The sequence below is a fragment of the Gossypium raimondii genome, chromosome 12, assembly GCF_025698545.1.
Source record: "Gossypium raimondii isolate GPD5lz chromosome 12, ASM2569854v1, whole genome shotgun sequence".
In the NCBI taxonomy this organism is placed as follows: Eukaryota; Viridiplantae; Streptophyta; class Magnoliopsida; order Malvales; family Malvaceae; genus Gossypium; species Gossypium raimondii.
This window is the reverse complement of record NC_068576.1, coordinates 2,848,970-2,861,919: the sequence shown is the minus strand read 5'-3', so window position 1 is coordinate 2,861,919 and position 12,950 is coordinate 2,848,970. Positions and strand designations below refer to the sequence as shown.

At 33.7% G+C, this 12,950-nt stretch overlaps 2 protein-coding genes across 2 annotated transcripts; both read left to right on the top strand.

The window, feature by feature from the left end:
• The first annotated feature begins 6,149 nt into the window (after positions 1–6,149).
• On the top strand, positions 6,150–9,494 carry LOC105762814 (methylcrotonoyl-CoA carboxylase beta chain, mitochondrial). The gene is made up of 10 exons (XM_012580734.2): positions 6,150–6,449; positions 6,536–6,655; positions 6,755–7,189; positions 7,267–7,357; positions 7,453–7,694; positions 7,780–7,944; positions 8,143–8,217; positions 8,446–8,577; positions 8,925–8,981; positions 9,095–9,494. Exons 1-10 carry the CDS (start codon positions 6,231–6,233, stop codon positions 9,296–9,298), a joined length of 1,740 nt encoding a protein of 579 aa, XP_012436188.1. The 5' UTR covers positions 6,150–6,230; the 3' UTR covers positions 9,299–9,494.
• A 528-nt stretch (positions 9,495–10,022) lies between these two features.
• LOC105762815 (thioredoxin M3, chloroplastic) lies at positions 10,023–12,191 on the top strand. The gene is made up of 2 exons (XM_012580735.2): positions 10,023–10,317; positions 11,626–12,191. Exons 1-2 carry the CDS (start codon positions 10,128–10,130, stop codon positions 11,943–11,945), a joined length of 510 nt encoding a protein of 169 aa, XP_012436189.1. The 5' UTR covers positions 10,023–10,127; the 3' UTR covers positions 11,946–12,191.
• Positions 12,192–12,950: the final 759 nt, after the last annotated feature.

The following is a 12,950-nucleotide window of genomic DNA, read 5'->3' as shown; positions in this document are numbered from 1 at the left end:
TTTACTAATTAAAAATCTATAGCGATTGAACTTTAAATTTAGTCCATGGGCCCTAATTAACCACAATTTCGACTAAATTGGCTGTCCAAAATCCAATTCAATAATACACTAACTCTGTAAGTGTCTCTATTAAATATTTAAGGACTTGGTTTACGAAAAAGGGGACCCAAAACTGTTTTTTTTTACACTATTAAAAATCAGGTTGGTATAGTAATGGTCACTTCTCAAATCATCACTCCAATTTATTAATGGAAATTTCTCAACAATTCATTTTAATAACCTTTTTTTTTTGGTATCGTAGTCTTTAACTTTACCAAGCATCAAACTTGATCCAACTAATTTTTTCCATGGCTACCACTATAAACTTTGGCTCAAACATGATTTAGGCAATTACATTTCAAAATTACTATAAAAATGTTTTTGAAAAGTGTAGTTTAATATTTTAAGTGTTTAGTATTATCGTAAAAAATACTGTGAAAAGTAAAAAAATACATTTTAACATGAGATAAAGTAAATTATAAGTTAATTTAAATGATATTCAAATTTGTGAATATTATAACATATGAAATATCAATTTTAAATACTTTTAAAAATTAGTATCAATTATTTGTAAAATTTAATTTTAATATATAAATAATATTTTAGATGTCAAAATTACATATAAACATAACTCTTATAAATTAATAAAAAATTCATAAGTGAAGGAATAATTGGCATCATTATATTCTCGTGTCTTTATTTTTATTACCAAGATGTCATGTTAGTATTATTTTGGTATTAAAAATATTCAAGATTGTTGACATGTAAAATCAACAAGGAAAAGAAGGTTGTGATGGTGATGTTTTACCTAGATTGGGGCAGAGAGCTATTGTTCTTGGTGAATGAGAAGGGAATTGAAAGGATCAGTTCAAGTAGGAGGGGGAGAAGGTTCTAAGTCTCTTGGTCTCTGCCTTCTATCAGGTGTTGTGATTGGGTTTATATATGGGAGACAAGGGAATTCACGCGTCTTGGGCTTACTGACAACAAAGTTATATCTTCTATCCTTGCAGTGACGGTGATGTGACATTCTAAGTCGTGTATATGACATATTAGGATAGCTTGGTAATCAATGAACCTGAGACCCTACATGCACCTGACGAAGGTTTAGCAAGGGTTTAGCACCCGAGACCCTACATGTGACATTCTAAGTCGAGTATATGACATATTAGGTTTAGCAACGGTTCGCCATGGTGTTGACTGATGCCTAAGGTTTACCTAACGGAGACACGTGTATGGTATATGGTATGTAGCTCACTTGTAACTACCTGATTTTAGCCAGTATCGAAAAATATGATTTCATAGCTGAATTTCGTAAATCGAGTTAGTGAAATTATTAATGGAAGAAATTATGTATTTAGTACGAAAATATATTATTAGATTACTCGAGTTATTAAATTGAGAATGTCATTAATTATAGTACAAGGACTAAATTGTAAAAGTGTAATAGTTATTAAATTTTTATTTAGAAAATGCAAGTGGACTTACTTATAAATTTGACCAAGGACCATATTGATATTGGACTACATGAGAAACATATTAAGTGGCTAAGCTTCATCTTTTACCTTGAAATCCCACTAACTTAAATGAGATTAAATCATGACCATCCAATCTTGATTAATCAAGTTTAATTAGGGACTAATTATATATATATGAATATATAGTGAGTGAGGGATAGAATTATGTTTTTGGTCTTCCTCCCTTGTTGTGTCATCCATGTCTTAAGAAAAGAAAAGAAAAAAAGCTCACAAGTCTCCTATCCGTAATTGGTCCAAATTAGCCAAAGAGAGTTTTCTTTGATGATTTTTATAGAATGTTAACAACCTAAACTTAGCAATTCATGCCCATGTGTTATAATCTCTAATTATTGAGTTTTAATCAAGTTTCCATTAATGAATTTAGTGAACTTGAAGCTTAATAATGATGGATTTATGAAAGATAGGCTTGGTATATATTAGGACTATATTTAAAGGTTAAATTAGAATTTAAACTAAGCTTATTAGTTAATTTTTATACTAGGGACCAAATTAAATAAATTGAAACCTATTAGAAAATTATGTCATGGATTGAAAGCTAGAGGTACCTAGTGAAGAAATATGAAATTGGTTTATAATTACTAAAAATTGAAAGATACGAGCATTTCAGATACTAGGGCTTATAGGAACTAAAATAAATAAATAAAATACAATTTATGTTTAATTTATGTGTTTCTTGAGTTTTGAGTGAAACTAATATTGTTTCCATGGTCGAATTTATTGTACGTAGCTAAAGGCGACGTCAGGACGTCGTGGGACTAAGGGAAGGCAAAGGTTGTAAACGAGTAGTCCTATTTCGGTTTGTGCTTTCATGACCTTGAATCTAATATATGTATGTATGTATTGATAAGTAATAACTTTATTAAGGTAACAAAACTACTTGTCTCATGATTGATAAGTATTTGCAATATAGTGAATTGTTGCATTTGTGATGAAAGTTTGTGTAGTTGTATGTATAATTTGTTTAAAGAAAAAAATATAGATAAGAGATAAATGTGATATATGATGAGTAAAATGTGATTTCAAATAGTAAATGATGTGAATTGCTATATTGGTTGTATATGAGATGTAAATATATATATATATTGATATGTATGTGATGATTTAAGGCAAAAGTATGAATATGAAATGAATGTGGCAAGCAATACGAGAAAGCATGATAATGTCATGTAATGATAAATATTCACATGCAAATGAATTGAGTATGGGATGAAATTGTTATGTAATGACTTATAACATGTAATTTATATATGCTTCAAAATATCAAATACACTATACCGATAAGACATGGAGCGCACGTTACTTCAGATATTTCGATGATGCACTAAGTGTCAGTTATATTAGTGGCATGGTTGGATGATTTGTATATCCGTCTTGAGTCCATGTCCAGTTAATAGGGATTATGAAAAATGAGATATATTAAATGACAATTAATATGGAATGATATGAATTGGTATGGTGCTCATTTTGACATGTTTATACAAATTTTGAAGTGTTGTTTATAGAAAGTAAGTTGTTTTTCATGTATGGAGTTGTGATGATGTGTACATGTTGTGACCATGTTTTTAAAGATGTTTTGAATATGCTTAGAATGGTGTTTGGAACTTGTTTATAATGTCCCCTAATGTATCGAGATGACTTGGTAATGTTTTGGACTAAACTAGGTAAGTTTTGGGTCCTGTCAAACTTCTATCGCTAGAAGTGGACAGATGTGTCTGTACAATTAAGTTAATAGACAATGAACAATAGCAGGGCCTTATACCGGTAGAAGTCAAACTTCTACAAGTACAAGTATATTAAAATAGGGTATCTCCCTTGTTTTGACTCCCAGAGACTCGAATTTGGTCCCAGTCATCCCCGAACACATAGAACTCAGTTTAAAATGATTCTAAAGTGTTTTAAATGACTTGTAAATGTTTATAGACCTGATGAATGTTTTGTTTATTGTGATATTTGATTGATAATTGTCTTGATTATTTAAAAGAAGCTAATTCGAGTTGCTTCGACAATGAATGTGATGTTTCATATTCGGACCTGACAGTCAAGTCGGGTGTGCGTCGCTACATCACTTGTTAAAGACAGGTGTAGGGACACATGGAGGTGGCATACCAGTTGAGTTCGCTAAGCAAATTGAAGGAGGCAAGTTTGTTGATACCAGCTGTAACTTTGTTGATGTTCGTGTAATTTCACATAAGTTTGTAAATTAACTATTTGTAAATTTTGTAATATTAAAATTTCAAAATTTGAAATTTGAGTTTTAATATTTAAAGCGGGCTTTGAATATAGAATTGTTAAAGTTTTGATAGTGTGCACTAAAACATGCTAATAATTAAAGCACCAACTATGTAAATTACCCGAATTTTAGTTGAAATGAGAGTTAAATTACTTGTAACCCGTAAAACTTGAAAAACAAAAAATTGTAACACTCTTATGTTACAGTTACACAGTGACTCACAATGGTGTCGTTGTGGCATCCAAAGTATAAGGAGAGTGGGTAGAACGCTGCGTTTTCAGGATCCAATGGAAATGGATATGAATTACACGCAAACGCGACGGGAGAGGTAAAAATACTGAGGAATCCCTTATACTTAGGGATGGATTACATTTCGGCCCTCTACTGAAAAAAATTTACAAATTAACCCTTATACATTTTGAAATGTACAAATTAGTCTTTCATTAACATTTTCTATTAAATAATGACGTCGATCATGCTGAAAATTATTTTTTATAGGTAAACTATAAAAATAGTCACCTAACTATACATTTTGCTCTATTTTGGTTACTCAACTATTAATTTTTTCGATTTAATCATTGAACTTTTCAAAATTTAATATTTTAATCACTTTGAGCTGATTTGAGCTTTTTTATTGGTCTAGTAATAAAATTAGCTTTATAATATTTGCACATTCTATCAATTTGATCTTAAATATAAAAAAATTAATAAATTTGGTCCTAAATATTTAAAAAATTTGTCAATTTTGTCCTAACTATAAAATTTTTAAAAAAAAATATATTTTTAAAAAAGTTCATTTTTAGTCCTTTATAACCTATTGGCTAACTAGTGATGGCAATGAGGCAGGCTCTCTTTTGCCTGCCTTGCCTCACCCCGATGCTCTACCACTATGCTCCGACTTTAAAAAATTTAACCCACTCCAAACCCAAACCTGAAAATTAATAGTATAACCAGCTTTGATCCGATCCGGCCCAAGTTTAATTTTATTTTTAATTTTTAGTAGAATTGTGATTAATTAAAAATTAAAAATGAAAGGTTTTTGGTACCATTTTTTATTAGATTTTCTTAATGATTTATCTCTGGAGTTGTGTGCTAATGCATATTTACACACATGCTGTGGTTATAGCACAAAAGAGAAGAGAACGAACAAAGATTCTTTTAAGAAATTACAAAATTAAGAAATAGAAAATGGGGGAAATAACCTTTCAGGGTGAAGGGGGACTAGTATAGAGACGATAGAATGAGACTAATAGTGATAAATTTTGAGGATTTTTAATTTAATTTAATTAATATTAAATATGTATAGAAGGTAATTTCATAAACATCCTGAGGCGTGGTGGGCAGTTTCATTCTAAACCCGACTCGACAATTTTTAAAATTTAACCCACCTTGCCTTGACCCCCAACTACAAAAAAGTCCTCCGACATTATCGGGTCAAATCGGCTCAAAACTCGTTTGATTCAGGTTTTTTTTCCATTCTTATGGCTAACCCATCTGAGATATTAAAATAAGAAAAAAAGAGGACCCTCTTTCAAGTCACTTGCAAAAAAACTCTAAAAAGTTGGGATAAAACATAAAAAAATTTAAGATCCAAAAGAAAATAAAGGCGTTAAATTGTTTGGGTAGTAATGTATCCAATTATTCCATATAGGTTTCAAATCAATTGGTTTGGTCCAGTGTGAAGCCTAAATTATAGTAAAAAAAATTGTTGCAGGTGATTTGAAAGAGGATACTCTTTTTCTTATTTCAATATTTCACATGGGTTAGCCAATGTGTTATAAACAACTAAAATGAATTTAAAAAATATTATTTTTAAAATTTTTAGAGTTTAGTACTAAATTGATAGATTTTGTAAATATTGAGGGTGAAATTTATTATTATTTTTAGAATTAGAACTAAAATAATAGATTTTGTAAACATTGAGAGTTAAATTTGTTGAATTTTTTATATTTAGGATCAAGTTGATAAAAATATATAAATATTATAGGGCTAATTTTTTACTAGTCCAATAAAAATGCTCACATCGAGTGACTAAAATATTTAATGTAGAAAAGTTTGTGACTAAATCAATTTTTTTGACTAAAATAAAACGAAAGGCATAGTTAGATGACCATTTATAGTTTAACCAAAAAAATAATTTTCATCATGGATTTAACTTCACTTCATTTAACAGAAAAAATTTTAAGGAGGAGTTAATTTGCAAGTTTCGAATTATATAAGGATTAATTTGTTATTTTTTCAGTAAAGGTGCCAAAATGCAATCTTCACTTAAATACAGGGGCTTTCCTGGTACTTTTACCGACGGGAGACGATGATAAACTATTAAAATCATAAAATGACGTATTCGATAAACTCTACAGTGGACTGCCTGTTCAGCTAATTTTGATTTTCTTTTGGCAACTGAGACAGACAATCAAGAGTTAGAAATGCTAAGGGCTCTGGTGAGGAAAGCAGCTTCAATTTCAGCTTTTGGGACTGCAAATTCAGCCCCATGTCTTATTGCTAATCCAATCCACCACCTCCAGACCAAACGCTTCTCCATAGGAATCCTCCCCGATGGGGTCAATCGTAGCTCCGACAATTTTGTCCAGAATTCCGATGCCATGGAACGTCTCTTGTCTGACCTTCAATCCCATATCAACAAGGTTACTTCCTTTTTTCCCTTTAAAATTTATACCCAATTCTTCTCTTAGTGCTATCTCTTTAAAAGAAAAAAATCATTTGATTTAAGGTTCTTGCTGGAGGAGGAGAAACTGCTGTGAAAAGGAACAGGAGCCGATATAAGCTTCTCCCTAGGGAACGAATCGATCGCCTTCTTGATCCTGGTTCTTCTTTCCTCGAATTGTCTCAGGTTCTTTTTTCCTTTTCTTCTCTTCTAAATTGGGTCTTTTTTTTTTCCTTTTTTAATCTGGTGGGTTCTGCTTTCTTATTTAAAATTTAATGTAAAAAGCTTGCAGGGCATGAATTATACGAAGACCCTTTACCATCAGGTGGAATAATAACAGGAATTGGTCCAGTTCATGGGAGACTTTGTATGTTTGTGGCTAATGACCCGACTGTTAAAGGAGGAACTTACTATCCTATCACCATTAAGAAACATCTAAGAGCTCAAGAAATTGCTGCTCAATGCAAATTACCTTGTGTTTATTTAGTTGATAGTGGGGGTGCTTTTCTTCCAAAGCAAGCTGAGGTTTTTCCAGACAAGGAAAATTTTGGTAGAATTTTTTATAATCAAGCTACCTTGTCTGCTCAAGGCATTCCTCAAATTGCATTGGTATTAGGCTCTTGCACTGCTGGGGGTGCCTATATTCCTGCCATGGCTGATGAAAGTGTGATGGTTAAAGGAAATGGTACCATTTTTCTAGCTGGACCACCTCTTGTCAAAGTTAGTTCCCTTGCACTTATCTCTTCCAATGTGTTTTTGTTTGGATTAGATGATACTTAAAAGGGAAGTTTTGACAGGCTGCTACAGGAGAGGAAGTGTCTGCAGAGGATTTAGGGGGTGCTACTGTTCATTGTAAGACCTCTGGGGTTTCAGATTATTTTGCTCAAGGTATTGTTTCCTTATCCTCTGTTCCAGCTGCTGGAATCACTGAACTTTAGCATTATGTGAGCGTTTGCAATTATTTTTTTAATATCTTTCTCTAGATGAAATGCATGGACTTGCTCTCGGGAGGAATATTGTTAAGAACTTGCACTTGGCTGGGAAACAAGGGATGTTGAGTTCATCTCCACCCGCAAACCTTGAATTTAAAGAACCATTGTATGATGTTAAGGAACTCCGTTCCATTGCACCAGTAGACCACAAGCAGCAGTTTGATGTTCGATCAGTCATTGCTCGAATTGTTGATGGAAGTGAGTTTGATGAGTTCAAGAAACTGTATGGAACTGTGAGGACTTGCATATATCTTGGATTTTCAGTTCTTTTTTCCTATAATATGCATGAACCTTCTAACCTTGATGATGTTGGTGCAGACACTTGTAACAGGTTTTGCTAGAATTTACGGACAACCTGTAGGGATCCTTGGTAATAATGGGATATTATTTAACGAATCTGCACTTAAAGGAACCCATTTCATCGAACTTTGTTCTCAGCGTAACATTCCTTTGGTCTTTCTTCAGAACATCACTGGGTTTATGGTACATGGTCCCACTATTTCTTTCATTACTTTTTTGATGGAAGTCTATCTAATGTGTTCTGTTGTTGCATTCACGAATCATGCAGAGTTTTGCTCATCAAACTGATTTAGTAGAATTTATGCACTTTGTTTGAAATGACTGCATGTCATTTATTTATTAGCACTACCATACTGATTATTTATTTATTTCATTTGCTAGGTTGGCTCAAGATCCGAGGCAAATGGTATTGCAAAATCTGGAGCAAAATTGGTGATGGCAGTTTCTTGCGCAAAGGTAGGTACCATCTTCCAACTTTGTTTATTGGTTCTGTGTCATTCTTATAATATACACTGATTGGACCATGCATAAATAAGTTGCATTGTTTTTCTTTTACCTCCATAGTTGTATAAATGTTCCATCGTCTACTTTGACATATATCACCTGGGGTACATGATAGAAATCAACAGCCGCAAATGTCTATAATTTTTACCTCAGCATCTCTCTTGAATGATGATTTTACAGGTGCCAAAAGTGACTATTATGATTGGTGGAAGTTTTGGTGCGGGAAATTATGCAATGTGTGGCCGTGCTTTTAACCCAAATTTCCTGTTCCTTTGGCCAAATTCAAGAATATCTGTGATGGGCGGTGCACAGGTGAATCAATACGTTCTTACATAATAAGAATAGTTAAATCTTCTCTGATCTAAGAATTTGGATTTCTGTCATCCTATAATTGTGTAGAATATGTCATGAAATTTCATCATGCTTGCAGCTTACTCGTCTTATAAATAACTGGGATTCTTTGTCTTTATCTACTAAAACATGAATCAATGTGCTGATTGAAATTATTATAAACTCCACAATCGTCCATCCTCCATTCTGCTTTAGGTAGCCAGACATTTTAATAGTTATGCAGACATCTGTTGACTATCTTGTTAGTTTGGTTTACTTGGAACTTTTGGAGTTTTGGCTGATTACTGAACTATTCCGGAAACAATTAGGCTGCTGGAGTGCTGTCTCAAATTGAAGGGGCCAACAAGAAAAGGCAAGGAATTCAGGTAAGCTTTTAGTTTCTTCTTGAGGAGTGAATGTTTGTTTTTCTTCTATTGCATCGCAAAATGCTTATATTTGTATGCTTATTTCTTTGTGCTTGCACATTTTGGTACTATAGTGGACAAGTGAGGAAGAAGAGAAGTTCAAGGCTAAGGTTATGGAGGCATATGAGAGAGAGGGGAATCCGTACTACTCAACAGCTAGGCTCTGGGATGATGGTATTATAGATCCTGCTGATACCAGGAAAATTGTGGGGCTCTGCATCTCTGCTTCCATGAATCGCCCATTAGAAGATACCAAATATGGTGTATTCCGAATGTAAATGGAATCATTAACTTGTCAATCCGTACTCTTCTAACCTGAAAAGAAAATATGGAAAACAGGAAGACTATGCAATAAAAAATCTGTATAATAATGCAATGCATGTCATGATCAATAATTCCTTGTTTCAAATGTAAAAGTCCTGTTGTAAGGTTTCAGTGTCTTTGATTGAGGTCAACATGTCAAGTTTATATTCATGATGCTTGTGGTACCGTAAGCCCGTATTAGCTCACAAGGTTCAGATTTTCTTTGCAATGTGCCACCTTGTTACTCAAATATTAGCCACGGAAAACATGCTGGCATCGTCATGTTTATTTTATGATCGTTGTAAAATCTCAATCTTCGGATACTCACACCTTGAGGCCTTTTGGTCAAGGACAAGCAGTTTCCATAAGCTTAATCCAGGATTAACCAAGTAATCCGTTGGTTCATGCCAACATTAAGGTAGTCGAATTCAGCTCCAGTAGTGAATGGAACCATAATAGGATTAGGAGTTCCATTTAATCTCAAAGCGTGAGGCTGAGTGAGTGCATGTGGAGTTGTTGTGATTGGGAGTGGTTGAATCCAATTAGGGAACGGGGGTTGTTGGGCCCATGCCCATCCTCAGAGCCACCTAACAAACCAGACTTAATAGGGGCCCACCCTTTTTTTTGCCTTTGTCTGGGATCGAAAAATCAACAGAACAGAAAGAAAACGTGATATTTATTTAGTAATCTCAGCATCTCTTGTTGTCAATTCAATTCATTTCCTTTGTTTTATGGTGAGCGCCTGCTGATACGGAAAAAAAAGTAAATAACCAAACAGATTCCTCTTTCTTTCTTACTTCAGTAATGGCTTCTTCTATTTCGATTATTCCGTCTTATTTTGCTTCCACCAGCCTTCCTCCCCTCCCCATTGCTTCTCACTTCCCCTTTAACCTCAACTCTTCAACCTTCTTCTTTCCTTTGAAAAATGGGTCCTTCAAGCTTCGTAATGCCCCTCCTCTCTCTCCCAAGGCCCTTTCTGCTCGTGCACCCAAAGGTATTCACTTTCTCCTCTCTACTCTTTGAATTGGTGGGTATTTCTTTGATCTGATTCTACCACTTAACATATTACTCGATATTTTATTTCATTTTTGTTGGATGGTGGCGTATCCTGTGATGTTTGATTGATTGGTTGCCCAGAAACTTGAAGAAAGAAAAAACTAGAGGCAAAATGTTACAAATCTAGCTTAATGCAACCAGAGTGTGTCTTTGTTCAAATATTCACTTGATCCCAGTTGTAATCACTAGCCACAAATCTAGGAAATTGTTTGACTTAGAAGATTTGGTGATTTCAATCAAGTGTTAAAATGTTGGATTTCAACCTTCAATGAAGCCTTGATTTACAACTCTGAGCATCGTAGATCACTCACTTTTCCCTATGTTTGGTGTTTTTTTATTGGAAATAAGATGCTAATTAAAGATGTGTAAAGTTGGCGGAATTTATAACTGCAAACAAAGGTCTTTCACTGATACTTTCCTAAAGCTTTTCACAAAAAAGCTCGATCATTAATTTCCTTCCCTGAACAGCTCCATGAACAAGACATTCACGGCGGAAAAAGAAAGAGTAAAAAATAGCTCCATAATATGAGGGAATTTTCGGATTAATTTCATAGCAATTAGTAGGGTGGGTATTTGGAATTTTTTTTGTCTCTTTTTGACTTTGGCTGGATTAATCTGATACTGGATCTACAAATATACTGATTGTATGCAATCCAGATATGTGTAGATCCAAAGTCCGAACCAATTCCGTGAAGATTTGTTGCTCTGTATCCTGGTAGATTAGATCCGAGGGTAATTTTTTCACATGCTGTGAAGATAAACTATATGCGAGCTCTTTGAAGTTTCCAAAGGTGATTCCTTTGCTAAAATGGATACGATCTACCAGTTAAAAAAATTATCATTGCGATGTCCAACATCCTGCTATGTTTTTAAGTTTGAAATAATACACTACATAGAAGAGAGAATTTTGGAAAAGGTGAGATGGTCAGTTCTCCTTATAACCTTATAATCAGATATTAGGGGTGATCAATGTTTTGTCATATATCATAGTGGTTGAATCAGTTGAGATATTATTTTAATTTATTTTCTAAACTTTTAGAAGCTGAAAGGAACTATTGAACAAGATATCTCTTTGTTTCCCAAAGGTAATGATCTAATGCTGCTTCAGTATCAAGACCACAGTGGGTTTTATAGCTTGCTTGTTTATATTCAGTTCATTGCTTCTAGTTTCTTTTTTGTTTGAGTTCTGCTGATAGTACAGAAGATTTGAATGCTAAAGTGACCTTGTTCCATCGATTATATACAGCTGCTGTTGTTACTAAAGACACATGGGAGAAATCAGTGTTGAACAGTGATTCCCCTGTTCTTGTAGAATTTTATGCAAGCTGGTGTGGCCCCTGTAGAATGGTCCACCGGATTATTGATGAGATCGCAGGAGAGTATGCCGGGAGACTCAGCTGCTTCATTCTGAATGCTGACGATGACTTTCCAATTGCAGAGGATTATGAAATAAAGGCAGTACCGGTGGTGTTGCTGTTCAAAAATGGAGAGAAGCGGGAATCTGTTGTTGGCACCATGCCGAAGGACTTCTATATAGCTGCCATAGAGAGGGTTCTGAAATCATAAACAATGACATCGAGGAAAGGTTTCAGCTTTTTCTTCTTGCCCATATATATGTTGTTAACTAGATTATCGATGCATAAATTGTACATCCTGAAGTTTGTATCTTGGGGGTTGCTGTTAACACCATAGCTTGGAAATGGTTGGAACGATCCTTTTTGGTTCAGGGTTGTCTTTCATCATTTTCAATTGAAACTGGAACCTTGAAACTTTATACTGTTCTATAAATACCCCTTGTGTCTCATGCTCTCATATGTATATGTTAAGGGTTATTGAGTTTGTGTCAACCTTTAATTGGGTCTTAATTGGGATTCAAGCTATATATCGATAATTGTATTAGTAAATACTAACTTCACAATTTATACAAAAAAACAGGATCTAATAGCAAATTTTGACCAAAGTCTATCCATTACTCCCAAACATTTTCCTTCACCAAGTGTACAGTTCTTATTTGAACAAAAAAAAAAATTACGGTTTTTATTAGGGTAAATCTCAAAACTACATATAAATTTTGCTTGAGGTTCAAGTGTATATATTAAGCTTTAATTTTGATTTAATTACACATTTAAAAAATAAATATATGGGAAGCGGAGGTGTGGGGTGTGGTTGAAGGACTCAGGCTTGCTTGGAGGAATGGACAGAGACGATTGATTCTCAAAAGTAGATAGAATTGATGTTGTTAATAGATCGACAAGTGATGCTAAATATGGGGAGTTTAACTTAATTCGGCAAGCTTGAGACTATTTGAAAAATGAATGGGAGGTGGTTATCCAACATGTTTATAGGGAGGGTAATAAACTTGCTGATGACTAGCATCGATGGCTTGGAAGCAAACATTACAAAGTGTTTTCTATTATTCTCCTCCAGTGGCGTTTCTTGATCAACTTGGTGCTGATGCTATTGGTGTTATGTCTCTAAGAACTATGATTGTTTAATTTATGTAATTCCTCTTCTATTATAAAAAATATATATATATCAATTTATTTTTATATTCAATATATATAATTATTT